Source organism: Pan paniscus, chromosome 1 (genome assembly GCF_029289425.2).
Source record: "Pan paniscus chromosome 1, NHGRI_mPanPan1-v2.0_pri, whole genome shotgun sequence".
Lineage (NCBI taxonomy): Eukaryota > Metazoa > Chordata > Mammalia > Primates > Hominidae > Pan > Pan paniscus.
Window position 1 is genome coordinate 43365872 of NC_073249.2, and position 27781 is coordinate 43393652.

The 27781-nt window shown below is 48.6% G+C and overlaps 1 protein-coding gene across 1 annotated transcript; it reads left to right on the forward strand.

The window, feature by feature from the left end:
• The first annotated feature begins 681 nt into the window (after positions 1 to 681).
• On the forward strand, positions 682 to 27752 carry RAB7B (RAB7B, member RAS oncogene family). The gene is made up of 6 exons (XM_003822934.4): positions 682 to 921; positions 10024 to 10092; positions 10629 to 10755; positions 11479 to 11694; positions 18924 to 19049; positions 25583 to 27752. Exons 2-6 carry the CDS (start codon positions 10040 to 10042, stop codon positions 25658 to 25660), a joined length of 600 nt encoding a protein of 199 aa, XP_003822982.1. The 5' UTR covers positions 682 to 921; positions 10024 to 10039; the 3' UTR covers positions 25661 to 27752.
• The last annotated feature ends 29 nt before the right edge of the window (positions 27753 to 27781 follow it).

Sequence of the window (27781 nt, forward strand, 5' to 3'; positions counted from 1 at the left end):
ATGTATGTGTGGTGTTTGTGTGTGGTGTGTATGTGTGGGGGTGTGTGTGGTGTGTGTGTATGGTGTGTTTGTGTGATGTGTGTGATGTGTGGTGCGTGTGTTATTTGTGTGTGTTGTGTGTGGTATGTATGTGTGGAGTTTGTGTATGTGGTGTGTGTGTGTGGTGTGTATATTGTGTGTATGTTTGGGTGTTGCTTGCATGTGTGGTGTGCATGTGTGGGGTGTGTGTGGGTAGTGTGTGTGGTGTGTGGCATGTATGTATGTTATCTGTGTGTCTGCTGTGTGTATTGGAGTAGGGGAGGAGTGTGTGTGTGTGTGTGTGTGTGTGTGTGTGTGTATACAGGTACTGGGATAAGGGCAAAGCATAAGGACCAGAACCTCTTCCTACCAGGCTGGTGGTAGGACTGAATCTTCTACCCATGTGTATCTAAAACCTCAATGAAAACAAAAGGGCCCCTTTACTGGGTGGCTTCCAGCAGCAGAAGCAGAAGTTTCTAAAGCCAACCAGAGGCTCTTTATGGTGCCCACAAATGGGGCATGTTACCCTGCAGGCCCCCTGACCCATAGCTCCCATCCTCATCACCATGGGCCACGGTTCCTATAAATGAAATTCTTGAAGGGCCCAAATCCAGTCAGCTCTGGAGCCTAGCTTTTCCATTCCACTCCACCCCCTCCACCCACACAGCTGAGGTCACCCGGCCCAGCCTCTTTTGCAACTTTCCCAAGTCTGTGCACGAGAGGGAGAGGAGGAAAACTCAGAGGGAAGTGGCGTGGCTTCAACAGACTTTCTTTTGCCTGTCTTTGTCCCAGAGCCTTTTCCCTGGCCCTGCTGAGACCACTGCTCTAAGAAGAGACCACCAGACTGAGAGAGGACTCCCAGCTGCCCTCAGAGCGGAGGCCGAGTGCTGCACAGCCACAGCTGTAAGTGCCCCGGGAGCTTGTCTCAGTGCTTCTGTCTGCCCCCGCAGCCCTGGGAGTTATTTGGGTATTTGGGTGGAGGAGTGGAGGCAGGGAATGCAAGGATGAGATTTCCAATCTGGCAGCTGCAGAGTTTAAATCCAGCCCTAAGACCCCACCCTGGAGAAGCTCCCAGGGTGTGGCAGCAAGAAAAGACTTCCCTGCCTGTGCGAAGAGCTGAGGCCCAGCTCGGAGACCCACAAAGGCTATCAGTCCCAGGACGCAGCTGCTGGCCCAGTCAGGAGAGGATGGCGCTGCTGCCTCAAACCTGCAGGACCTGCCAGAAACTAGAGCCCTGCATGAGGGCAAAACCCTGCTGGCACCCAGAGTCCCCTTGTGACATTGACAGAGTGCCTTCTGGGATGGAATTGTGTTGGCCCAAGGGTCTCATCAGGGGAAGCTTGGCCCCTGGAGTAGGAAATTATCACTCCTGTTCTAAATCATAAATATTTCTCCTTGCCCAGTGCTGCAATGCCAGGGGAGCCAATGAATAGAGTCGGACGGATCTGGGTTCTATACCCAGTTCTTGACCGAGGTATCCATTGGGCTTCAGTGGCATTTTGTAAACTGCAAGTGCTCTATAATTGCTAGGTATTATGTATTAATACAAATAATTTCTTTGGGCTTACAGATCAATCTCCCACCACAAAGGTCCCATGGAGATAATAACTTGTCTGTATCTTTAGACCTACACAGTGCTGGGGCTTAGTAAGCATGCACTGCCTGTGCCAGACAGATGAACAGATGGATGGATGAGTGGATGGATGGCTCTTCATGGAAACCTCTAGAATCCCAGCATTGATCAGGCTCTTTAGTGGGATACAGAGAGGTGTGAGGCACAGCCCTGCCCTCCAGGCATGGACAGTCTACTCGAGGAGACAAGACCCTCAAATAACCTAAAGAACAAGAGCGCCAAGCCTCCTGAAACCAGGGCTGTAGGTACACTTCCCAGAGGGAGCAGGTCTAGACCTGCTAGGGTTGAGGTGGGTAAGGCGGAATTGTGAACATTACTGGGAGGCAACAAAGCCTTGTGCTCTCTACATAGCCTCTTTTCACAGACAAATTTTGCTTCCAAGATTGTAGGTCCCATTATTTTTTAGGGTGGATATATTTGTCCTTTTCCAAGGTATGGGATCGGGAGGGGAGGTGCTGAAAGTGGACAAGAGCCTGGTAAGATAGTATGATGGGGGCGGGAGACTCTGTCTGCTTCAGAATCCTCACCTGCCCCTGCTCACTCGTCTCCTGTCAGCAGAAGTGATACCCCACCCAATGCAGATGCGACAGAAGATTGTACCTGGTTTCAGGTTGGAGCCAGCGGGGTAAGGAGAGAAAGGAAGTGAGAAGTGAGAGGGAAGGGGGTTCCAGCGTTCTTGGAGGGCTGGTGCCAGGCACTGGGGCTTGGCAACAACTCAGTCCTTCTTACTCCACAGGGGCTGAGCTACGCTGTAGCTTTGGCAAATGGGCAGGACCAGGACTCCAGGCTTAGAAGTGCTGCCAGACAAGAAGGGGAAAGAGTTGGGGACCTCCAGTGGGGAGTGAGTCACCGCAAGTTCTGCTCTGTGTGGACCGGGGCTGGCTGAAGGCAGAGTCCTGCATTTCAATCCTGCTTTTCACTGTTACTTAACAGTAGAGGATGACTCAGCCTAGCCTCTAGGAGGATTCCTTGGTTTGAAGCATCTGAGTCAGCTGAGTGGGTGGAATGAGGCTTAGTGACAACACTACACTTTTTACAGATAAAGGATAAAATGGAAATATTATGAACAACTTATTCCTATACATTTCGCAGCTGAGATGAAATAGAAAAATTCCTTAATGATACACATTACCAAAGTTATCTCAAAAAGAAATAGATAAGCTGTATAGTCCTACGCTTCTTTAAAAATTGAATTCATAGTTAAAAAGTTTCTAATAAAAAACTTCAATTCTAAAAAAAAAAAAAAAGATGGCTACTGCCAAAGCCCAGCAGAGATGACATGGAAAGGGACTCCAACCACTGTATGAGATCTGCGTGTGCCTCCTAGGTGAGCCAGGCTGCGTCACCCCACAAACCGCCCCCACTTCCCACGGACCTGGTCCCAGTCACTCTCTTGTTGCTCCTAGTGACGCTGGGCCCAAGGACTGGGCTCTTATAAAATAGCCTCAGCAAACTCCTGCCATTCTAAGATAGGGTAGGGGAACCTGCAGTAGCAGCACACCCTGAGTGAGCATCCAGGGGGAAGGAACCAGGGAGGGGGTGGAATGTGGGAGCCCAAAGTTAAGGCCGAGGTAACTTACAAGGATCTTGAGCACTTTTTGTGTGGTCCTCAGGAGAAATACTCCTAGGAGCGGGAGGCAGCTCCATGGGGCAGGTCTGGCTCTACCTTTAATGGATGTGGAAGAGATGACTCAAGCACAGGGTGGTGCTTGGCATAAATGACCTTTGAAGTCCTTGCAGGAGTGTGCTGAAGCAGGCTCCACGCTGGTAGCTTGAAGTCAGCCATGGTGGAAGTGTTTACACCATAGGAAGTGGCAAGCATGACCAACCAGGGCCCTGGCCTCTAGACTCACCCCCTCTCCCAGCTGGTAAACAATTATCTGGATCCTTCCCAACTTGGGGACCAGTGCTGTGTTATAAGATCATGACACATGTCACCTGCAGAGGAAGCCACAGCCACGAGTGATGTCCATTTTACCCATGAGGGAACAGACGCCCCAAGGTTCAGTAACCCATCCAAGGCCACAAATGTGTGGAGCCAGGATGAGAATTCTGAGTCCCAAACTCATGATCACTCCATGGCACCAGACATCCTCACTCTCTTGCTCACAGAAGTAATTTGTCCTATCTGAAAATCACGCTCAAATTGCTTTGGGCTGCCATCCACACATCTTTTTAAAGAAATGTTAAGTGATTATTTGATATCCTTAAATTACAAAACAACTTAGGCTTGTGTAACAAATTTTAAAACAAAACATATATAACATAAAATGATAGCTCTTAGCCTCTAATCTACCTTTCCCATCCCTCTTATGAATCATTTAGTGTATATCTCCCCTTAGCTTTCTGTATCACACTATATAAAATGTTCAGTGATTTTCTTTTTTCTTGCTTAAAGCCATCACGTATAGCTTCCCACTTCATTATTTCATCTTTTTAAAACTGCCCTTGGCCAGGCGTGGTGGCTCACACCTGTAATGCCAACATTTTGAGAGGCCTAGGTGGGAGGATCACTTGAAGCCAGGAGTTTGATACCAACTGGGGCTACAAAGCATGATCCCTTCTCTACAAAAAATGAAAAATAAAAAATCTGCCGGGCACGGTGGCATACACCTGTAGTCCCAGCTACCTGGGAGGTTGAGGGGGGAGGATCACTTCAGCCCAGGAATTTGAGGTGGCAGGGAGCTATGATCATGCCACTGCACTCCAGCCTGGGCAAAAGAATGAGGCCCTGTCTCTAAATAGACAGATAAATAAATAAATAATAAAATAGCTAATTGTTCCAGAGTATTAATGGATCAGAATTGATGTAGAGAGTCTCATATTGATGGACAGTTAGATTACCCCAATGCTTTAGCAATCATCTGTACAAATATGTGTTTGAGCATATGCATGAGTATTTCTGTAGGACAGATTCCTAGAATGAGAACCTAGGCTGTGTGCATATTACGTTTTGATATTGTCCAATTACCTTCCAAAAAGACTGTGCTAATTCATACTCTATCAACAATATACAAGAGTGTTTCCCTAACACACTTGCCAACCCTAAATATTGTTGTCAATCTTTTTAAAATTTTGCCACTCTACTGGGTGAAAATAAATGGTATTTTGAAATGTTAATTTCCTTGATAGTTAGTAAGGTTGAGTATCTTTTCAAAGCTTACTAATTCTTTATAAGATTTCAATTGGTAACTTGTTCACGTTCTTTGCCCATTTTTGATAGGTGTGTTGCCTTTTATTATCTATATGAGTGCCTTACACATTGTGCATAGCGACCTACTGTTATATGTCTCACACACACCTTCTACCTTCCTCGTCCTGCCCCAGCTTTCCCTTCCTAAGCACGCCGCTGGCCTCCCTGCATCAAACCCTCACCCATCCAGCCCCTGAGCTTTCTAACAGGGGCACTATGGAGCAAGGCGTGTGAGTCTCATTCTAGTTTTACAGACAGTAGAACCCAGTAGTTAAGAGAGCTGGCTCTGGGGTTAGGCCTGGACTCCAATCCAAGCTTCAAACCCTGCTCTAACACGTGCAGGCTTTCTGTCTTTAAGGCTGAACTGCTTAACCGCTGTAAACATCCGTTTCTTCAATGGTAAAACAGATAATAATAGTATCAATCTCACAGGCTATCTTTGTGTGCAATAAAATAGCTAGCACTTCTTGAGTCCTTAATTTGTGCCAGTAAATGTATCACAATATGCTATGAATATTGTATTCTATGTGTTCAATGTATTATAATAATGTATAATTTGTTTACCCCTGACAATGCTATTGTGTATTTGTGTATTCACAAAGCCCTCAGCACAGTGCCCACCAAACAAATGTTAGCTTGTAACGTGAGACGTACTCCAGCCCTGCTGCATGGTCGTGTGACAGCGTGTGAAAGCATTGCCCTCTGCCTAGCATGCCGCGTCTCTGACCCTGTGGCCAGTCCTCACACATAGCTCCTGTTGGGCAGCTCCAGTTCTCTCCACCCCCACTGTATCTCTCTGCCACTTTGGCAGCCTTTCTCTGCCTCCTCCAACTCTCCTAGGGTTTTGTTGAAATTCACCAAATCTGAGCCCAATGCCCTAGATTCCTGTGCACACAGATTCCATGGGTTCAAACTCTGGTGATTAGGAGGCATGACACAGGAAAGCCTTCTCAGCATTTTTTGTTTGTTTATTTGTTTGTTTGAGACTGAGTCTTGCTCTGTCACCCAAGCTGGAGGGCAGTGGCATGATCTCGGCTCACTGCAACCTCTGCCTCCCGGGTTCAAGTGATTCTCCTGCCTCAGCCTCCTAAGTAGCTGGGATTACAGGTGTGCGCCAACAAGCCTGGCTCATTTTTTTGTATTTTTAATAGAGATGGGGTTTCACCATGTTGACCGGGCTGGTCTCGAACTCCTGACCTCATGATCCGCCACCTTGGCCTCCCAAAGTGCTGGGATTACAGGCTTGAGACACGGCACCCAGCCTGCCTTCTCAGCCTTTGATTCAAACACTAGCTCTTCCATTTACTCCCTGTGCAGGCTTGGGTGAGTTGTGATTACTCAGCTTCTTGGAGCTTGGTTGTACTTGTCTCAGAGGGTAATAGTGAAGATGGCCTGCCCTCGGTAGAATACTTAGCACAGCCCACTGCAGGGGCTCAGCCAGTGCTGCCTCTTCTCCCGCTTCTTCCTGCCTGCCTTTGGTTCTGACTCTCTTTCTAAGGCATTGTGTTGCTTTTTAAAGCTAAGTTAGCACGTTGTATCAATGCCTTTAGGAAACAGCTTCCCTTTGCTCCTAGGCCCCTTCCAAAGTGATAACAAATACTTCAAGAGCCATGCTTTTTCAGGGGTTTCTGAACCATTTCTCTCTTGGCTGATTTCCCTCGTGGACAGCAGCATCCATTACAAAATGCCAGCCCAGGTTCAAGCCTTGAATTGCCTTCTTCTACATGTTGGAATATAGGAAATGTTTGCTGAGTGAATGAATGAATGAATGAATGAGTCAGTGCCAGGATCTTTGGTCAGATATTTACAGCCTGTCTTAATCTTGCTTCCTTTCCAGCCTTTCCCCCCTTTACACCTTTCACCTCACCCTTCCCTGAAGCAAATCGCCCACTTTCCCCATTCATCTCTTCCCAAGGCTTTGGTTATTTCATTCCCTCCCCAACCACATGCTTCATTTCTTCAGGACCTAGTTCTGCTGAATTCTCAAGCACTTTCCCTGTGCCTCTCCTGCAGTGCTGTGTACTTTCTCTCTGGTGTCATCACTCAGCCCCTGTCCTTTCTTCCTTGGTGACTCCGTGTGGTGGGTTCCTATTTGCTCCATCTCTGTGCTGTTCCCAGTGTCTAGTGCAAGGCTTTGCATGCGGTAGGCATGTAGGCATTTGCTGCATGAACGTGTGAACCATCAAGAAGACCCATTGCTCACCATGCCAACCCAGCACTCCTGGGTTAGAGCAGAAGTTCCAGTGCCACCAACTCCAGGTCCTAGGACAAACAGCTCTGAGCAGAGCTTCAAATCGCCTTTGGTCTATGATATGGTTTGGCTGTGTCCCCACCCAAAATCTCATCTTGAATTGTAATCTGAATTGTAATTCCCATGTGTTGGGGAAGAGACCTTGTGGGAGGTGATTAGATCATGGGAGTGGTTCCCCCATGCTGTTCTTATAATAGTGAGTGAGTTCTCAGAAGATCTGATGGTTTTATAAGGGGCTTTTCCTCACTTTGCTCTACACTTCTCTCCCCTGCTGCCATGTAAAGAAGGGTGTGTTTACTTCCCCATCCACCCATGACTGTAAGTTTCCTGAGGCCTCCCCAGCCATGCGGAACCAATTAAACCTCTTTCCTTCATAAATTACCCAGTCTCAGGCAGTTCTTTATAGCATGAGAACAGATGAATACAGTCCATGACACGGTTCATGAAGGGGACACTAACAATCCTAAATCTCTGGGGGCTTCCCATTTTAACTTTGTGTCCCAAGCACAGCTCTCATGGCCAATGAGGTCCAGCTCCAGCAGATAAAGCATTTTTCACCAAGAAGGCATCTTGAGTCTTTGGGGCTCAGCTGGCTCATTCTCCAGTTGGAAAGCCAAGACTCAGAGAGGGAAAGTAACTGGCCTAAGGTCACAAAGTGAGAACCAGAACCAAGGCCTCAGGATGTCCTATTTACAGCTTTTTCCAAGTAGCGGGGGAAATACAAGCTGACCAACTTTTGACACCTCATCTGAGCAGAGTCAAGTCAAGGTTTACTCAGCATGCTTAGTGCATCCAAAGACAAAAGAACCAGGAATTGGGGATAGTGCATATGCGTATGTGCATATATGGGTGAAACAAAGGGCCAGTTAAGCATGTATCCTACAACAGTTTTGCTTTACCTTGTTAAACACACACACACACACACACACACTATACATTTACATTTCTCTTATAGGAACAAGACATATTTATTGTAAAAAAAAAAAAAGAATGTATTAAAAAGCATAGAGAAAAAATAATGTAATTTCCTACCAACCAGAATTAATAACTTACATTTTTTAATTGACAGATAAAAATTGTACACACTTACCATGTACAACATGTTGTTTTGAAATATGCATACATTGTGGAATGGCTAAATTGCGGTAATTAACATCTGCATTACCTCACATGCTTATTTTTTAGTAGTGAGAACACTTAATATAAACTGTATTAGGAATTTTCAAGAATACAATACATTGTTGTTAACTGTAGTCACCATGCTGTATAATATATCTCTTGAATTTACTCCTAGCTAACTGAAATTTTTTATCCCCTGACTAACATCTCCCCAACTGCCCACCCAGCCCAGCCCCTGGTAACTACCATTCTACTCTCTACTTCTACGAGTTCAATTTTTTTAGATTCCACATATAAGTGAGATCATATGGTATTTGCCTCTTTGCCTGGGTTATTTCACTTAACATAAGGTCCTCCAGGTTTACCCATGTTGTCATAAATTGTAAGTTTTTTTTTTAAAGCTGAACAGTATCCGTTGTGTACATGTACCGCATTTTCTTTACCCATTCATCCATTGATGGACACTTAGGTTGATTCCATATCTTGGCTACTGTGAACAAAGCTGCAGTGAACATGGGAGTGTAGACATCTCTTCAACATACTGATTTCATTTCCTTTGTCTACATATCCTGTAGTGGAATTGCCGTAATTTTTAATATATTTCCTTCCAGGCGTTTTTCTATACAAGTGGGAACTCATTTAAGTGTTGGGTGGTATTGTGTGTACAGTTTACCATCTTCTGTTGTCTTTTTTAAAATTATTATTATACTTTAAGTTCTAGGGTACATGTACACAACATGCAGGTTTATTACATATGTACACATGCACCATGTTGGTGTGCTGCACCCATTAACTCATCATCTACATTAGGTATATCTCCTAATGCTATCCCTCCCCCCTGCCCCCACCCCGTGACAGGCCCCGGTGTGCGATGTTCCCCTTCCTGTGTCCAAGTGTTCTCACTGTTCAATTACGACCTATGAGTGAGAACATGCGGTGTTTGGTTTTTTGTCCTTGCAATAGTTTGCTGAGAATGTACCATCTTCTGTTTTCTATTTAGATCCTAAGGGATCCTAGGATCCTATTTAGATCCTAGGGCATGAGCATTTTCCCATATTATTGTAATATTCTCAAAAACTCCATTTAATGACTGCTTAATAATTCATTGTGTGCTATGATTTAACCACTGCTTTAGTGTTGGTTGTTTATAAACAGTACAGTGAAGAACATTCTTGGACAAGAGTCTTTACCCACATTTCGGATAATTTCTTTAGGACAAATTCCTAGAAGTGGAAGGCAGGAACATTTTTAAGGCTCTCAACACTTGCTGCCAATAGCTTTCCAGAAACATGTATGAATTACACCCCCGCCAGCTGCATTAGAGAGGAGCCTTTTGATTCTGCAGTTGCAGCAAGACCTCGGGCTGGGGGAGGGGCACTCTTCCATCCAAAGCCTCTGGGCAGTCGTGACAATGGACCCCTTGTCCTGCCCACCCCCATCTCTTCTTCCTGCACGCCCCTCCATCCCTGGCTCCAGGCTGGGCTGTCTGCGAAGCCTCTGTTTAATCCTGTCCTGCCTTCTTGGCACTCCAGGCTGCCTCCAAGAGCAGGGTTGGTAGAGCTGAGGGATGAGAGATTTGCCCGTCCTGGAGAGTCACCACCCTTCCAGCTTTGGGGAGGCCCCCAGGGAAAGTGAGGGAGAAGATATATGAAGATTGCTGAATTACGTGCCTCTTTCGGAGAACCCCACCCAGTCCCGGGCCCAGGGCAGTAACTTGCCCATTGGAAAGGGGAAAGCAGAGGCCACACTCAGTGACAATGGCCACAAGGAACACTGGCCAGCATATGGATGACCTCTGTTTCCTTACAGGCTCTGAAGCCCCTCCATGAATCCCCGGAAGAAGGTGGACCTGAAACTCATTATCGTCGGAGCCATTGGGTAAGCCAAGCTCAGCTCTGGGAGTTGGGAAGCAGCCCCTCACCCAAGGACAGTGAGACCTCCTGATGTGTTCCCATCTCCCATAGGTCCCTTTCTGATTCAGGGTGGCACCAGCAAGTGTATCCCATCCCCAAAAAAGAAGCTTAGTTGGGAGAAAGAAGCTGCATGTAAACAGATGGTTTCTAGTCCTAGATCTGCAGTGACTCTGCAGTAACCAGCTGTGTGAATTAGGCAAGCCATTTAGCATCTATCTGTCCTCCCATGTCCTACACACACAGAAAAAACCTGACCACCACTGTGAGATATTCCACCGTCTCCAGACTACTCTGCTCACTTTGATTGGCTTCTACTTCTAGAAACCATTTCCTACTCCCTTGCTATTCAAAGTGTGGTCCATGGACCACAGAAATTTGAAATTCAGAATCTCAGGGAGAGACAGTGGCAAGAGGGGCCTGGGAAGATTCTGAGAATGGTAGGGAAGCATGTGCATGTGTGTTTGCATGTGTGTGTTCACATGTGTCTGGAATTTTCCTCAGTGTGGGAAAGACCTCCCTCCTTCACCAATATGTGCACAAGACGTTTTACGAGGAATACCAGACCACACTGGGGGCCAGCATCCTCTCCAAGATTATCATATTGGGTGACACAACTTTGAAGCTACAGGTGAGCAGCCCTCCTTTTCCCTCTTCAACATACATACACTGAAAATCCCCCCCATGCCCGGACAGCCACTCATGTAGCAATGTGCACCAGAGCTAGAATGGTCTAGAGCAGAGATGGGCAAACTTCGGCTCATGGGCCAAATCTGGTCCACCTCCTATTTTTGTAAATAAGACTTCACTGGGGCACAGCCATAACCATTGGTTAGCTTATCAAGTTATGCACTACAATGGCAGAGTTGAGTAATAATTGGCATATAGAGACAGAATGACCTGCAAAGCCTTAAATATTTACTATCTGTTATTTATAGAAAAAAAATGCTGATGCCTGATCTAGAAGGAAGGACATTAATCCAGGAGTTGAGAGACCCCATGCCTAGTCTCAGGTTCTCTGGAAAACCTGGCAGGTGATCTTAGGCAAGACATTCCCGAGGTCCAAGTTTCCATATCTGTCAGATGGGAATAACAATTGCCACCTTGATGACCCAGAGGGAAAACGAGAGCTCAGATGTGAAATTACTGTCAGGATGTTAAATGTTACCACAAAGGTGCTGGAGTGTATGTGGGTGGGAGGGTCAACGTGCCGCAGTGTGAAAGAACCATATGCACCTGTACTAGGGCCTGCTGCTCCCTACCCAGCAAAAGAAGCCTTGGCATGATGTAATCCAGCTGGGCCTCCTTCCAGCCATTCATCACAGCCCCATGGGGCAACTGCTTTCCCCTCCAGATCTGGGACACGGGCGGTCAGGAGCGGTTCCGCTCCATGGTGTCCACGTTCTACAAGGGCTCTGATGGCTGCATTCTAGCTTTTGATGTCACCGATCTGGAGTCTTTTGAAGCCCTGGATATCTGGCGGGGTGATGTCCTGGCCAAGATTGTCCCCATGGAGCAGTCCTACCCCATGGTGTTGTTGGGGAACAAGATCGATCTGGCAGACCGGAAGGTACTGTTCGTTCATTTATTCATTCAACAAACATTATATGAGCACCTACTATGTGCCAGGCACAGTGTTAGGTCCCACACATACAGAGCTGAATCAGGCATAGTCCTTACTTCAGGAATTTCACAGTCTAGTAGTAGATACAGACATTTTAAAAGATAATTATAAAATAAAATGATAATTATGATACAATATGGTAAATGAAATAATAGAGATATACCTTGGGCATTAAGGAACCACAATAGAGAGGCATCTACCCAAGCCTAGAATATAGGGCAGGTTTGCTGGAAGAGCTGGGTTCTGGGCTGAATAAACAGCATGATATAAGCTGAGAACTAAAGGTAATTTTGTCCAGAGACAGGGAAAGGAGGAGTTAAGGCATCAGATGTAGGCAGGAGGGAGGTCACAGTGGAATTTGAATTAATCTGTGGCACAGCATTTCGGCCTGGGGTCAAGTTGGAGGTCTGCAGTTATAAATTCTTGGATATACAAGTTTTCTGGGGAAGTAATAATTTTTGTATTAGCTTAAGCATATTCCGGACCATCGGGTTAACCACTTGACAGCTGGTCTGCTCCATGACTACAGTGACCCCACTTGTGTAGGTGTTTACCATTACAGGGCATTGAGAAGACAGCACTTTTAATCCTTGCCTACTAATGAGGAAAGAATACGGTAGACTGAATTTGTAAAAGATGCTCTTGGGCCAAAAGTCCAGATGCCACCAAAAAGAGCTGTTTAAACCAAGTTTCTCTTTTTAGTGTGATGGGGAACTGGATCATCATGTCTGAATTGCATTTTCACAATGGTTCAAATAGAGAAAAGCAATGGAAATGAGGCATCATTTGGCATGATAAAGTGTGTTTATGGAAGGAGAAAGGGAGAGAGGGATGGTGCTTCCAACTGAGCTACCATCTACAGAAGAGAGCCTCTGGTTCATAAAGAAACATTTTTGATTTGGACATGCCGGGTTTGAGGAGCTTGTACAGCTGGTTGGAAATGGCCAGCAGGCTTTGGAATGCGTAAGAATGAAATTTCAAAGGATAAGTCTGTGCTGGAAATAGAGATCTAGGAGTCATCGGTTCTGTGGTCACTTCAGGTTGTAAACTCCATGTCAATTCTCTAATTACAAATATCCAGCCTCAGATAATAAGCAAAGTCCTAAGTTCATTCAAAGGCAAGGTGTCTCCATTTTTTCCCCCACTGGGACCAGCTGTGGGTGAGAACCTTGTGATCTAAGAGAGGGAATAGGTCCTTAGAATCTCACTGCCAACCTTGAGGTCCACACTTCCTCCTCTTATCTGGGATAGTAATTCTGGTTTCAGATCCTGTCAGGAGTGAAGCAGGAAGAGGGAGAAGAGGTCAGGAGAGCAGAGCAATTCTAATTTGGCTTGTACTATCATAAGACAGTCTTGGCCGGGCACAGTGGCTCATGCCTGTAATCCCAGCACTTTGGGAGGCAGAGGCGGGCAAATCATGAGGTCTGGAGTTCGAGACTAGACTGGCCAATATGGTGAAACCCTATCTCTACTAAAAATACGTGGTGGTGGGCATCTGTAATCCCAGCTACTCAGGAGGATGAGGCAGGAGAATCGCTTGAACCTGGGAGACGGAAGTTGCAGTGAGCCGCGATCGCACCACTGCACTCCAGCCTGGGCAACAATGCAAGACTTCATCTCAAAAAAAAAAAAAGAAAGAAAGAAAGAAAGAAAAAGACAGTCTTGCACTCTCTGGCCTGAGAGGTGTTGCAAGCTCTTTCTTCTGTGGGTCACTCCTGTGGGTCCTTCGGAAGCCTCCACTGGGAACATTTCGCTGTACCTCCCATGACAAGGGTCTTGCATTCTCCTCCTCAACCCCTGGCTTTCAGCATCCCCACCCCATGGGGGTCACCTTTTCGTCCAAGCAGTCTTTAAGTGGGATTTAGCCAGCCCCAGCCTGTTGCTCTCTCTCTCTCTCTGTTGAATCCACATGTCCTTCACAAGGCACACTCATGCATTCTGGCTCCACTGGGGGACAAGGGTAGCTGGTGCCCAGTGCAGCCTCTTCTCTCTCTGCCCCATTGACTGTTGCCTCAGATACCTCAGGTGTGTGTCAGACACTAGTCCACCATGTCCACCAAACTCCAGGGGTTGTACATTAACGACTCTCCTCAATACCATCTTTTAGCTAGAGATGAGTCCTTAACTGTTCCTCCTCTTGGGAGAGGCAAGGGTAGTTGTACCCACAACACAACTCTCTCCAAGGAAATCCCTCCTAATCCTCATTTTCAAGCCCTTTATATCCATGCTGTGGGATTTAGAGTCATCCAAGAGAGTCTTGATCATGAGCCTTTGGGAATATGTATCCAGGGTGGACTGTCTCCACCTGCTTTATATCTGACATCTGTCCAGTTGTTGTGCCTCTGCCAAAACTTTCATTTTAACTTCCGTCTTATTTCATGTCTGTAGGGTGTGGGGAGGGAAGCTGGGGGAGTTCAAGACCAAGAGTCAGTGAAATAAGTGGTGCCATCTTCTGTTGAGAGGGAGGAAACCAATACGAGGCTTAAGAACCATGAGGAAGCTTTGCCAGTTACTCTTGGGAGAAGTGGGAGGAGGAGCTACTTGGGGACAAGGACAAGTTCTGATGGGTGACACCAAGGACTCCACTGAAGGAGGAGACCGTGAGTTTGAGGTGGGGTCTCCGTAGGGTACCAGCCAGGAGCAAGGAACTTGGACTAGGGCTTTTCCAACCAAGAGAAGATGAAGGACAGAGCTGTGAGGGCACCGAGAAACCATGAAGGAAAGAAGAGGGACCAGGGAAGGCAGAAGGGCCAGGGCTGGGGTGGCGGAGGCTGGGGAGCAGGGCAGCAGGAGGAAGGGCCTGAGGGGGTTGAGGGAAAGGAGATCGGGGCACAGGAGACCAGGTTTCTTATTTTACAGAGGCCCTGAGAGGAAGAGGCTGACATGGAGAGATTGAGGGCAGCAAAGGATTTCTGAGGCTACCATGAGAGGTGGCGGCTGCGTATTGAGGGGTTAGGAGGCCTCACCAGATGGCAAGTGTTTAGTGAATGGGCACCTGGCAAGGTGAGGAGGGCGGGTGGTGACTCGCGGGAGTAGAGGGGGTCCAATCCAAGCCCCAGGGTGGGTGATCTTTGGTGTCCAGAGAGAGGAAGAACAAAGGTTTGAAAGAGGCAATGAGGCACCAGGCAAGCCAGCCCCCTCTCTGGGATCTGTGGTGAGTAAAGTCTGCAAATAGCCCCAGTGGGGAAGGCAAGAGGGGGCGCTGGGGAAGCGTGACTCTAGGAAAAGCCAGGGTTCAGCCAGACAGGGAGGTCCCTGGAGACGATGGAGGAGGGGTGAGGAGAGGATGGAGGAGGGGTGAGGAGAGGATGGAGGAGAGGATGGAGGAGAGGGGAGCCTGTCTCTCAACAAGGTAGGCCCAGGGAAGGGGTTTGTAGGGAGGTGGAATAGGATAGGGGAGGGGAGGAGGCACTGAGCGACAGTGAAATCAGGACAGGACGTGGAGAGGATGAGGTGGGTGGGAGAGAGCAGAAGGGCTTTAATTCTGAGACCTGGGATTATAAAGCCCCAAGAGGGGAGGCTGGGAAGTGCCGGCCCTCAAATGTCCTTACTCTGCACAGACCTAGCAAGGGCTCTGCCTGCCCCTGGCCGGGTGTGGACATGGAGAAGGGGAGCCAAGAGGTACGTTCTTGTGAGGCGCCTTCTCCTCGGAGCCCGTCCCGCAGATGTGGACTCACAGCCGCCCACCTGGTCCATGTGCCTCCGCGGCCTGGACCGGTTCCCTCCTCTGCGGGGCGGAGACCAGAACGCAGACTTCCTGAGACTGAGTAATAATAGGAAGGATGTGATTTCCATAATGGAAATAATGGAACAAGGAAATGATCCTCCTTATTATTATCTCCAAGGGACAGCTGGGAAAATACAGCAGCTTCTCCTACCTAATAAGAAGAAAATGAGTATTTAAAAATGTACTTCAGCTTGGTCCAGTGGCTCAGGCCTGTAATCCCAACACCTTGGGAGACCAAAGTCGGGGGATAGCTTGAGCCCAGGAGTTCGAGACCATCCTGGGCAACATGTCAAGACCCCATCTCTACAAAAAAAAAAATTTTTTTTTAATTAGCCAGGTGTGGTGGCACACCTGTAGTCTGAACTACTCGGAAGGCTGAGCTGGGAGGATTGCTTGAACACGGGAGGGAGAGGCTGCAGTGAGCCAAGATCACACCACTGTGCTCCAGCCTGGGCGACAGAGCAAGACACTGAAAAAAAAAAAAAAAACCCACACACATACATACATCATATATACACACATATACATACATATATATACACACATATTTATAATATATATTGCTAGTTTAGGAAGGTGAGAAAGTTCTGAAGATGAATAGCAAGGAATGTACAACGTGAATACAATATGAGTGTACCGAATGCCTGTGAACTGTAGGCTTAAAAATGGTTACAATGAGCCAGGTACATTTTATCTGTAATCCTAGCACTATGGGAGGCTGAGGTGGGAGAATCACTTGAGGTCAGGAGTTCAAGACCAACCTGGGCAGCATAGTGAGACCCCCATCTCTCCAAAAACAAAACAAAACAAAAAAATTTTTTTAAAGTGTTTAATTTAAAAATGGTAAATTTTATTAGGTATATTTACCACAGTAAAAACAGGCATATATAGCCAGAATAATTTTAAAGAAATTACTGATTTAGTTTAAAAAAAATCCCTGCTCCTTCTACAGAAGGTAATATTGAAAAAAATAGTTTATTAGAAAGAATAGCTTTGCTGGCATCTATGCTACAAGGAATGTATTCACTGGGGCATGAATTATTTGCTCTGTGCTCAGGTGGGTAATTTCTGATTTGCCAGTGATTCCGTAGACTTAAGATCATGTTTTCTAAAAATATCCTTTGTTATTCTTAGTGATGGTTTAATGGTTTAGTAATTAACGTTAGTAATACTAATTTTAGCACTTGTATAGTTGATTATTTTAAAAGCACATGAGATGGAAAAGCATCATAAATAAAATGATGCCAACTGGACTAATTTTGTCAAATGTTTGGCCTCCAATGAACAAGCAAAATTGTAACCAGAAAAGTGAAATGTCAATAGTATATTGTTGACCAAAAGCAACATTAATGCAAGTAACACTTTCAGAATTATCATACTTCCCATGTCCCCAACTATCACACCCTGAGCTTATTTTCAGAGTCAGAGCCTAAGTTATAAATAATTTTCATTTTATAAATAAAAGATGAGACAATTTTAAAAATCATGAAACTGTCTCTGGGATTGGAAGAGAAAAGTGAAAAATACTGTCTGGGTAGCTTTCTTCCCAGGCCAGCTTTCTGAGGTTAGGGTGGGGAGGAGGGGGAGATATAAAAAGAATGTTAATTTGCAACATAATCACAATGATATTTCGGAGTCTGTATGCAATCATTCCAAACCAAACAGAGAGCAGGGAAAAATGAGATTAAAAAGTCTGTCATAACCGGGCACTTGGGTAGATCTGGTCATGGTAAGTCAGAGGAAAGGGTCAGCTGAGATCAGCTGGGACTTTTTATCCCAGTAAGACAGACATTCCCAGGACCTGCAGGAGCCACAGAGACAATTAAACAGGGGCAGTGTTTGATCTGCCTCGGCCTGCACTGTGTTCTGGGAGAGGGGTGGAATGGTCCTTTCTCCATGAGAAAGACCTTGGCTCCCCTAAATAAATTGAAATAATGATTATAAAGTACCAGGCTCAGCAAATGCTCAGTATGTGGTCATTTCCCCTTCCCCAAATAATTAGACATCAAACTCAGGGGTACCAATTGTCTTTGGAAGTAACCCAGAGGGCTTCCAGAGCATTTCCAAGCCAACATCACAAATTGAACGCCGTTTGCACTTGGGTGGAGATGTAGTCATTCAGCCTGTGCCTAGTGGCTCATGTGTGCCAGACCAGGAGCTGAGCTCCTGACCCTGAACTCCTGGAGGGAGACAGAAAAGGAGAGCCATGGTTCTTATGCAGTGCCCTGTAGAGGGCAGCTCAGATGCCAGGGGGAGCACTGAGCTGGGGCTACATCCAAGCTCTGCCTTCTCTCAGCTATGTGATCTGGGGCAAGTTGCTGAACCTCTCTGAACCTCAGTGTTTTTGTCTATAAAGTGGAACTGATAATGCCCATCTCACAGGGTCATGGAGAGGATGAGATGAGTTCATATATGATAAAGTGACTAACACAGTGACTGGCCCATAGTAGGAGCTTATTAATTGTTCCTAGGACCCTGCCCTGGGGAAGCAAGGTCAGCTGAGACCCGAGTCTCTGCCCAGCAACAGGCCTCCTGAGTGTGAGCCTGCTTAGCTGGGCTGGGGAAGAAAGTCTTCCCTTCCTGCCATTCCTGGCTGGTGTCTCTCATGTGCAGCTCTCTTTGAAGGGACTGACAAAAGAGGCAATGTTGGCAGAAGCTCTTAGTTTAGGCCTTAGGAAGGCAACAAAGTGCAGTGGGCTGTAATTCCACCAGGCCTGTGTTCAAATCCTGCTCAGCCTCACATACTCTGGGCAAGTGTTTTTTCTCCAGGCCTCCGTTTTTTCATCTGTGAAATGGAGCTAACAGTTCCCACCTCCTACATTTATATGTAAAGTTAGAGACACTTGGGAGGTTCTCAATAAATGGGAGTGGTGGTGGGCCTGGTGGGCCTGGTGGGGATGGTGGGCCTGGTGGGCCTGGTGGGGATGGTGGGCCTGGTGGGGATGGTGGGGATGGTGGGCCTGGTGGGGATGGTGGGCCTGGTGGGCCTGGTGGGGATGGTGGGGATGGCGGGGATGGTGGGGATGGTGGGCCTGGTGGGGATGGTGGGCCTGGTGGGGATGGTGGGGATGGTGGGCCTGGTGGGGATGGTGGGCCTGGTGGGGATGGTGGGCCTGGTGGGGATGGTGGGGATGGTGGGCCTGGTGGGGATGGTGGGGATGGTGGGCCTGGTGGGGATGGTGGGCCTGGTGGGGATGGTGGGCCTGGTGGGCCTGGTGGGGATGGTGGGCCTGGTGGGGATGGTGGGGATGGTGGGGATGGTGGGCCTGGTGGGGATGGTGGGCCTGGTGGGGATGGTGGGCCTGGTGGGCCTGGTGGGGATGGTGGGCCTGGTGGGGATGGTGGGCCTGGTGGGCCTGGTGGGGATGGTGGGGATGTGATGGTGGCAATGGTGGTGATGGCGATGATGATAATACAGACACCATGCCTATTTCTTTCCCTCATTCAGGTACCCCAGGAAGTAGCTCAAGGCTGGTGTAGAGAGAAAGATATTCCTTACTTTGAAGTCAGTGCCAAGAATGACATCAATGTGGTGCAAGCGTTTGAGATGCTGGCCAGTCGGGCTCTGTCGAGGGTAAGTGGCTGTGGCGGCAGGACCTGCTGAGACTGCCCCTGGATTGGGGAGGGTCTCGGGAGCTTCCAGAGAAGAACATCTTGGGTATGGGCAGGGATGTGGGTGGGACAGGATTGCTCATCGTCTCAGTTAATTAGTTATGGAATGGGTTCAACAGCACTCCAGCTCTGGAACCACAGAATGCCAGAGGTAGAAAGCTACCTTAGAGCATGCAGTCAGTGGTCTGTCAATCCAGCTAACTAACCAAATCCCTCGTGGAGTATCTAAAAACTCCAGTCCTGTACCTGAGCCCTGGAGATCCTAACGAGGAAGGGTTTGAGAAGTGATGGTCTAGTCCAATCTTCATTGGTGGGAGGTGCCAGGCATTCACCCAAGTGAAATATCAAACCTGCACGAGTTGCTGACATCTCCCAATCAAAAAGATGAATAGACGTAGACCCCTAGGTACGAAGGTTCGGCAAGAATGTGTTGAGTGTGTGGCAGGCGCTGTACAGGCCTCGGGACCCTCTGTCTCAAGAGGCAGGCAGATAGGCCCCTAAGTGATTGCAATACAGTGTGGTCTGGTGGGGCAGGACTTAGGGGTAGGGCCTAGAGGAGGGGCTCACAGACAGCCCATGCTGCAGGGAAGGAGAGGGGGCGGGGAGGAGGCAGGGAGGAGGGAGAGGGAAGAAGGGAGTGGGAGAAGGGAGCAGTTTAGGTTGATGGCCAGGTTTCCAGCTTTGCAAATGAAGGGACAATGGATTAGTGATTCCATGAGCCAAGCAAGACAGGGAAAAAAGGAGAAAGCAGGGGCTTCATGACAGAAAGGGGCAATGACATTCATGTAAGCACATTGCGTTCAAGCTTCCTTGAGACACCAGGTAGAAAAGTCTGAATTCTGCAAGGAGGTGGGGAAGACCATGGAAGGCTGCCTGGAAGCAGTGGCGTGGTTTTAACGTCAGTCTGATGTGGAGTTTGGAAGCCCTGGGATTGGCATGGGGAGGGGTTCAGCTTGTGTCATCATTCTGCCACATCTCATCAACATGGGCCTTTTAGGAGAGGGGAAAGGATCATCGCAGCAATGGTTCTGAATTGAGGAAATGGGCAAATGAGGGTGGGGGACTGGAAGCTTCCCTTATGTGGAAGCATCCGCCGCCCTCATGGGATGCCCTCTGCAGCTGCTCTGGAAAGAAGTGCTCCAGGCCCCAGCGAGGGGTTGTCCCAGAGAGAAAGAGGCAGCAGCTACCTCTAGCGGCTGCTCAGGGAGAAGAGCCCAGCTAGGCATCCTCAGGCCTCACAGCCCTGATCTTAGGGTTCCCCCGACCCTCACTGGCTCTTCTTCTGCTTCTCCTCCAGCCCTCACTGTCTCGGGAAAGGGAAAGCAGAGAGGTATCCATCTCTTAGTGCTTGGTCAAGAAGTGTGGCTTTATTACATGGGCGGTGTAGTTGGCTCCTGAAGCACAGGCGTGCCTGCTCTTGCTGTCCTCCTGGAGTGCTGAGGAATGCTGCTTGACCTTGGTGGTGATATTGATCAATAATCCTCCACAAGCACAGTGCAGCGACTGCCAAATGCTTAGTCACCAGGAAGTGTCCATCAGCCCACAGCCCGTGTCTGTGCATGCTTAGCACCCGTCCTATCTGGGGAAGGAGTATCCTTTATTCTTCAAATGGTGTCCTTCCTACTATATTGTGGTTAAATCAGGTCCTTCTGACTATGTCGCTGTTACGACGTGGTGCTGTTAGCAGACAGTGGCTTGTCTGCTTGCATTTTTTTTTATAACACCCTTTCTTGGCAAAAGAATAAATGGGTAGCAATCCATGTCGGTCCCCCATGTTTATGGGGCATGTGCACTGATCAGAAGTCTGGAAGTCACAGGTGTGGTACCTGCGGTCAGACTGGCCTGGATTTGAATCCTGCCCTGGTTCTCTCAAGTGGACCCCTTGGCAAGACATATGACTATTCTGAGCTTCCATTTCCTCTCTATAAAATGAAAATAATTTGAGTCCATAAATATCCATTGAGTTGTCAGGCTAGAGCTGGAGATACAGCCCTCAGAGCACTTGAGGTCAGTAGAGTGAGACATCCATAAGTGACTGTCCCAGAGTGACATGAGTGCTGTGGGGGGTGTAATTAAGGTGACAAGGTGACCCCCAGACAGCTGGTAGTGAGGATGAGTGAGGATGCCTGCTGGGAGAAGTGACATGTCAGAAGGTTTGGAAGGCAATTCACAGTTTGCAGGTGGAGATGGTAGGCCATGGTGGGCGTAAGCCGGAGGGGAAGAAGGGCAGAGAGAAGGCCAAGGCCAGAGACCCAGGCATGAGTTCCTGGGGCTTATAGGAGACACCTACTGTAGGTCATGTTGGCAAGAAGAAACCTGGCGTGGAGGAATGTCAGAGCATGGGGACATAGTTAGTGATGAAGCCAGCAAGGCCACCAAGGCCTCGTGAACCCCGACTAGGAGTGCAGATGCCATACCACAGGCCCATGCCTTCCAGATGGTGCTGCTAGGCTGCCCGAGGTACTCAGGAGCTCACCCAGGACCTTGAAACCCAACAGGGCACAACTTTCTGCGGTGTCTTTGTTACTTAGAAATTTGCAGGAGAAACATGTTCACATAAAAACAAACACACTTAACTAGGGCATAGAATGTAAAATTCACATCAATTCTTAAGATGAAACAGAAGTTTACAAATACAGATTTTGAGGTCAAAGAAAAGTTTTCAGAGGCATTTCCCATAAGGAACTTGCCTTCCTTCCCAGGGAGATTGTGGGCTCATTTGCTCCAGCCCAGCGTGTTTTGAGAGGAGAATGTGGGAGGTGCTTCTATAATAAGGAGTGAGCCCCCAGCTGGGGTGGAAAGAGCTGGGCCTCTGAAGTCGAACGATCTGGCTTTATACTCGGCTCTACCTCTCATTGTGTGTCCCTGAGCAAGTCATGAAGCCTCTCTAAGCCACCACTTCCCTAACTTTAAAGTACAGATAATAATATCTTCCCCATGAGGTTATTGTGAGGGTTAAATAAAATGCTATTGTAGTGCAGAGAGGGCATTACATGCTGTTTTAAAATGGAGCTGCATCATAGGGTTTTCAGCAAGGGAGCTTCGTGCTGCCGAGAGGATGAGCGCCATGGGTGATGATGAAGAGGCTACTGCAATAGTCCAGGTGTGAGAGGATAGAGCTGGCAAGGTGAGGGTGAATTAAAGAGACTTTGGAGGTAGAAACATCAGGAGCTGATGATGATCAAATGCAGGGAGAAAGGAACAGGAGCAGTTTAGGCTGATGACCAGGTTTCTAGCTTGGCAAATGAAGGGACAATGGATTAGTGATTCCATGAGCCAAGCAAGACAGGGAACAAAGGAGAAAGCAGGAGCTTCATGAGAGAAAGGGATAATGACGTCCATGTGAGCACATTGCATTCAAGGTTCCTCGAGACACCAGGTGGAAACGTCTGAGTTCTGCAAGTGAGCCTTGTAGTAAAGAGAGCAATATGTGAGGCACCTGCTGAGAGCAGAGTAGGTGTTCAGTTAACATACTGAAAGAGACCGGAGTAGGTGTTAACATTGTGAAAGAAACCAGAGTAGGTGTCCAGCTAACATTCTGAAAGAAACCAGAGTAGGTGTTCAGTTAACATTGTGAAGGAAATCACAGTAGGTTTTCAGTTAACATTGTGAAAGAAATCAGAGTAGGTGTTCAGTTAACATTCTGAAAGAGACCACAGTAGGTGTTCAGTTAACATTGTGAAAGAAACCAGAGTAGGTGTTCAGTTAACATTGTGAAAGAAATCACAGTAGGTGTTCAGTTAACATTGTGAAAGAAATCACAGTAGGTGTTCAGTTAACATTGTGAAAGAAATCACAGTAGGTGTTCAGTTAATTATCTGAAAGAGACCAGAGTAGGTGTTCAGTTAACATTCTGAAACAGAACAGAGTAGGTGTTCAGTTAACATTCTGAAAGGAAAGGTAGATTACTTTAGTAACCAATTTAGCCACATTCAAGGATTAGGTATTTAGTTGTTCCAAAATATGACGAAGGATGCCCTAATAATTAAAGAAGAGATATCCACCAGCTTTGGAAGATATGGGGTGGTGAGGTTTTGCTCCAGAAAGTTAGCAATGCTGGCTGGGCATGGTGGCTCACACCTGTAATCCCAGCATTTTGGGATTACATCCGGCAAGGCAGATGGATTGTTTGAGCCCATGAGTTCAAGACCAGCCTGGGTGAGACCCCATCTCTACTAAAAATATAAAAAACTAGGTGGGCATGGTGGCACATGCCTGTAGTCCCAGCTACTTGGAAGGCTAAGGTGGGAGGATCACCTGAGCCCAGGAAGTCAGGCCATGGTGAGCCATGATTGTGCCACTGCACTCCAGCCTGGGCCACAGGAGTGAGACCCTGTCAAAGAAAGGAAGAAAGGGGAAGGGGAAGCGGAGGAGGTGAAGAGGAAGGGGAAGAGGAAGGGGAAGGGGGAGGGGAAGGGGAAGTGGAGGAGGTGAAGAGGAAGGGGAAGAGGAAGGGGAAGGGGGAGGGGAAGGGGAGGAAGGGGGAGGGGAAGGGGAGGAAGGGGGAGGGGAAGGGGAGGAAGGGGGAGGGGAAGGGGAGGAAGGGGGAGGGGAAGGGGAGGAAGGGGGAGGGGAAGGGGAGGAAGGGGGAGGGGAAGGGGAGGAAGGGGGAGGGGGAGGAAAAATTAGCAATACCATCCCTGCTGGGGCTTTTCAGGCCCAGCTCCAGTAGCATGAGATATTTCCTAGAGGCCCAGTTCTTTTGGGGTTAATTGGAAAAAGACAGAATCACCACATCCAGTGGAGGGAAGTGGGCTGGCTGGCAGCTGCTCAGTGAATCACAGCAGCTTTACATGGTCCTCAGGATGCAGGACTTAAGGCAAGGCCACCGAGGTGGCCAGACTGGGGGAACAGAGACAGACTCCCACAGTCACACCCCCACTGAAGTGCTGCAAGCATTGGAATAGCATTGTATTACTTGTACAGTTAGATTCACAAGTTGTCAAGAGGCCTGGGGCCTGGAGAACAGAACGATATAGAAACCTAATTATGGCCTGGAGGTTTTGCAGGAAATCTGAGGAACAAGATGCTGCCATTGTCACGTGAAAATGATGTCATTAACGGAAAGAGCTCAGCGGTGACTTGCACCCGGGGAGGGTGCAGATGTCATTAGGGCAACACTGGCATGAAAACCTCAGGCTTTGCCCATGCAACAAATGAGGACATTTCTCACACCTACCCCAGATGGTGCTCACTCTGCTAGTCCCAAGATCCTACCAGGGTGGGGGTGAGAGATGGGGGATCCCCAAGAAACCAACTCCGTGACGAAGGGCTGGACCCAGGTTCAGCACCACGAGCTCTGTGCCATCGGGGTACATTACTGCTCAGTCTGGGGGTGGCAGTGAGTGATGGGGTGTCAGAGGATCTTCTTATGTATTTGGGGGGACCACCATCATCAAGGTGCTGGAGGCAAGGCTGGACACCACCTCCTGAGGTCTAGGGTCATGAGCATTAAGGATTTGGTGGATATTCACCAGCTGGGTGTCTGGCCTGAGCCTGGGAACTGCCGGGGAGATAAAATCAGAGACAAGGAGGCAGCACCCCTGTCCCTGGAAGTTGCCCCCTGAGAAGGACACTTGAGATGGACTGCCAGGGACAATTTTGCGTGATACACAGGATGCTCTGCCCCTGCTCAGGTCCATGCCAATGTAGCACAAACCCCTTCCACATAGAGTGAATGCTCATCACTCACCCCGAGGCCCACAGTACTGGCTGTGGGAGGAACATGAACGCGATTGAGCTCTGTGACTAGCAGAGGCCATAGCAGCATGAAGAGATGGGATCCCTTGAAGAAGAAAATCTTCAGCCTGAGGAACCCATCTGCTTAAAGAAGGGCCCCTCCTCCATACCACCCCAACCCCTGAACTGGGGAGGGGGGGCAGGCTCTTGGTGAGAAGTGGAGCCAGCTGGAAAGGCAGAAGCTTGGCAGACTGAGAAGGGGCTTCCTCTGGACCCTTGTTGGGACAAGAGAGACTGGAGAAGCAAAAGGGCCCGGGAGAAACATTGAGTCCATTTTAGGGAGGGCTGCCTGAACGTGGCCAGGACAGAGGACCGACTGGGCTTTTCTAGGCATGAGTAGGGGAGGCTGAGAGGTGGACAGGATGAAAAGGAGGTTGGGGGTATTGGGATATTTGCAGGAAGAGGTCTCCAGGAGAAATGAGGAGTGGCCGTCACCTCTCTGCCTAAGCCCAAATGACACCTCAGCTCTCCCCTCTGGAGAATGGAAAGTTATAGGACATGGCTGGAGGTCGGGAGACTTGGGCCGCTAATTCAGACACTGACCTGCTCTGGGCTCCTGGGAAGAGGCTGGAGGGGAGACACAGGGAAGAAGGAGGGTGGGGAACACCAGTGGCTTCCCTGTCTGGGCCTCAGTTTCCCAGAAGTATAATGGGGAGGAAACAAGAGCCCAGGCTCTGAGGCCCACTAAGAAATGAAGGGCGGGCGGTGCACTCTGTATCTCAGGACATGAATGCTGGCCTCTCTTTCCTTCCCCAGTACCAGAGCATCTTAGAAAATCACCTCACAGAATCCATCAAGCTCTCGCCAGACCAGTCAAGGAGCAGATGCTGCTGACCTCCAGACGCCTGCTCTGGAAGCCCAGAAACAGAGCCTGCCCCGAGCCTGGTCACCCCAGGCTTGAGAACAGGTGACCATCCCCCTCCAGCCCCACTGCCTGCCCAAGCACAGCGCAGGGGGCCTAAGCTCTGCGGCAGCGCCCTTGACCCTGGTGCTGGGCCCAGAGTCAGAGGGCAGCCCCTGGCTCAGGCTGAGTATAGTGAGAGCGTCTGGATGAAGCCCGGAATGTCAGAGCCAAACCCTGGTCCTGCAGAAGTCACAGTTTCCGCAGTGGCTCCAGCTTTCCCCACCCATCCACCCCTCAAACACTCCCGCTCCAGAACACACATCTCCGCAGACCGGCCACTGACTGGAGTCTGGTTACATCCTCCTGTGGACAGACCTTCCTCACCCGCTCCCACCTCACACCCCTCAGCCACAAGCAAAGCTTTGGACAATGGCACAGCTCAGCCTCCTTCAACGAGCAGACTAAGGAGTAAAGGTCTGGACCCCACGTGCTGGGCCCACCTCAGCTCCTGGCAGAAGCTGTCGTGCCTGAGACCCCCTCTGCTCCCTCCAGGGTAGAAGACTGAGGGAGCACAGGAGAAGCCACAAGGGACCATGGCTCATTCCTCCTTGCTGGGTGCTCAGGCAACTCACATAAATCTCTGAGTCTCAATTTGTTTATCTGTCCTGTGGGGGTGAGATGTGCCTTGCCTGTATCACAGTGTGGTTTTGAGGACCAGAAGCTGTGCTTAAATCCAGTAGCTGTTGTCAATATGCATTTATTTACTTCTTTGACAAGTTTATTTTTGCGTATCTACTATGTACGATGCATTGAAGTCCAGTGACAAACAAAACATAGGGACTCTGCCCTCCTGGAGCCGATATCTGGTGAGGGAGAGACGCAGACTCTAGACAGATATTTCCAAATAGCAGGTAAGTGCTATAAACAAAGGGAAACAGGGTAATGGGATAGAGTGACAGGGGCTGGGATGAGTTGCTATTTTAGATGAAGTGGTCCAGGAGGGCTTCCCTGAGGAGGTGGCATTTGGTCTGAGGGCTAGAGAATGAGAAAGCAGCTGTCACCTGAGAGCTGGAGAAAGAACATTCCAGGGAGAGGGAGCATCAAGACCCAAAGCCCTGAGGCAAAAACAAGCTTGCCATTTTCCAGGAACAGTGAAAGGACATCCATTGACCTAATACTCAAAGCTGCTGTCCCAAAGACAAAGCAAAGGGGACCCAGCTCCCTTGGGTGGCTCCTAGATGCTCTGCTGCCTGACCACCAGAGGGCAGCAGTGCTCCTTCTCTTCCAGGCTGAGCAGAAAGTGGATGCTCATGAACGTTTTAGGAGCTGGGGTTTTGTCCTTCAGATGCTCAAAGCTTGTTCATGGGCTTGGAGGCATGTTTAGCCCTTTGGGATTTGTAAGGCAGAGAATTCCAATTTCTTAAGCCTAGTAAGAAATGAGCAAAAACTTCAATATATATGACTCAGGCAAGAAATCAGCATCTGTGGCAAATACTAGAATGAGATGCAAGAAAGCTCACTGCAAGGAGTCTCCATCCCTGCAGATTCCAAGGCTGGAATCTTTTTCTTCTGGCTCCAGGCAGCACAGACAGGGTGGACAAGATGTCCTCTCAGGGTCTTCAATGGCCAAGCCCATGCCCACTGCAGAATCTTTCTGTCTACCCGTAAGTATCCTTTCCTGAGTTCCAGGCAGAGCTGGGGATGTTAGCCTATGACTGTCATCTGACTTGGAAGGTACACCTAGTGGTCGGGGGGAGGTCAGCAGGGGAGTTTGGGAGCCACTTCTCCCCCCACGTGGCTCTGGAGTGTGAACTGGCTCATTCTGGACACCAGCATGGAGCCAGCACGGGAACAGGGGGGCAGCCTAGAGCACAAGCTCTATCTGTGTCCTTCAGAGCTCCTGGGAAACATGATGCGCCCTCATGGGAATGGCATTTTGCATATCACACAGGCTGTCCTGGGAGTCAGGCAGACTGGATTGTCACATGCGGTGTGCATGCAGCAGCTTGTGCACTGCAGTGGACCTGTGGACCATTTCTAAAGGTGCACAACAAATAATAAATGTGTCCTTCTTTGTTTTTATCTTTTGTGCGACTTAGATTTTATATTTT

Coding starts and splice junctions, on each gene's coding strand:
- RAB7B (XM_003822934.4), top strand. CDS start 10,040: ATGAATCCCCGGAAGAAGGTGGACCTGAAACTCATTATCGTCGGAGCC. Junction 10,093..10,628: donor ATTATCGTCGGAGCCATTGG/GTAAGCCAAGCT, acceptor AATTTTCCTCAG/TGTGGGAAAGACCTCCCTCC. Junction 10,756..11,478: donor ACACAACTTTGAAGCTACAG/GTGAGCAGCCCT, acceptor TTTCCCCTCCAG/ATCTGGGACACGGGCGGTCA.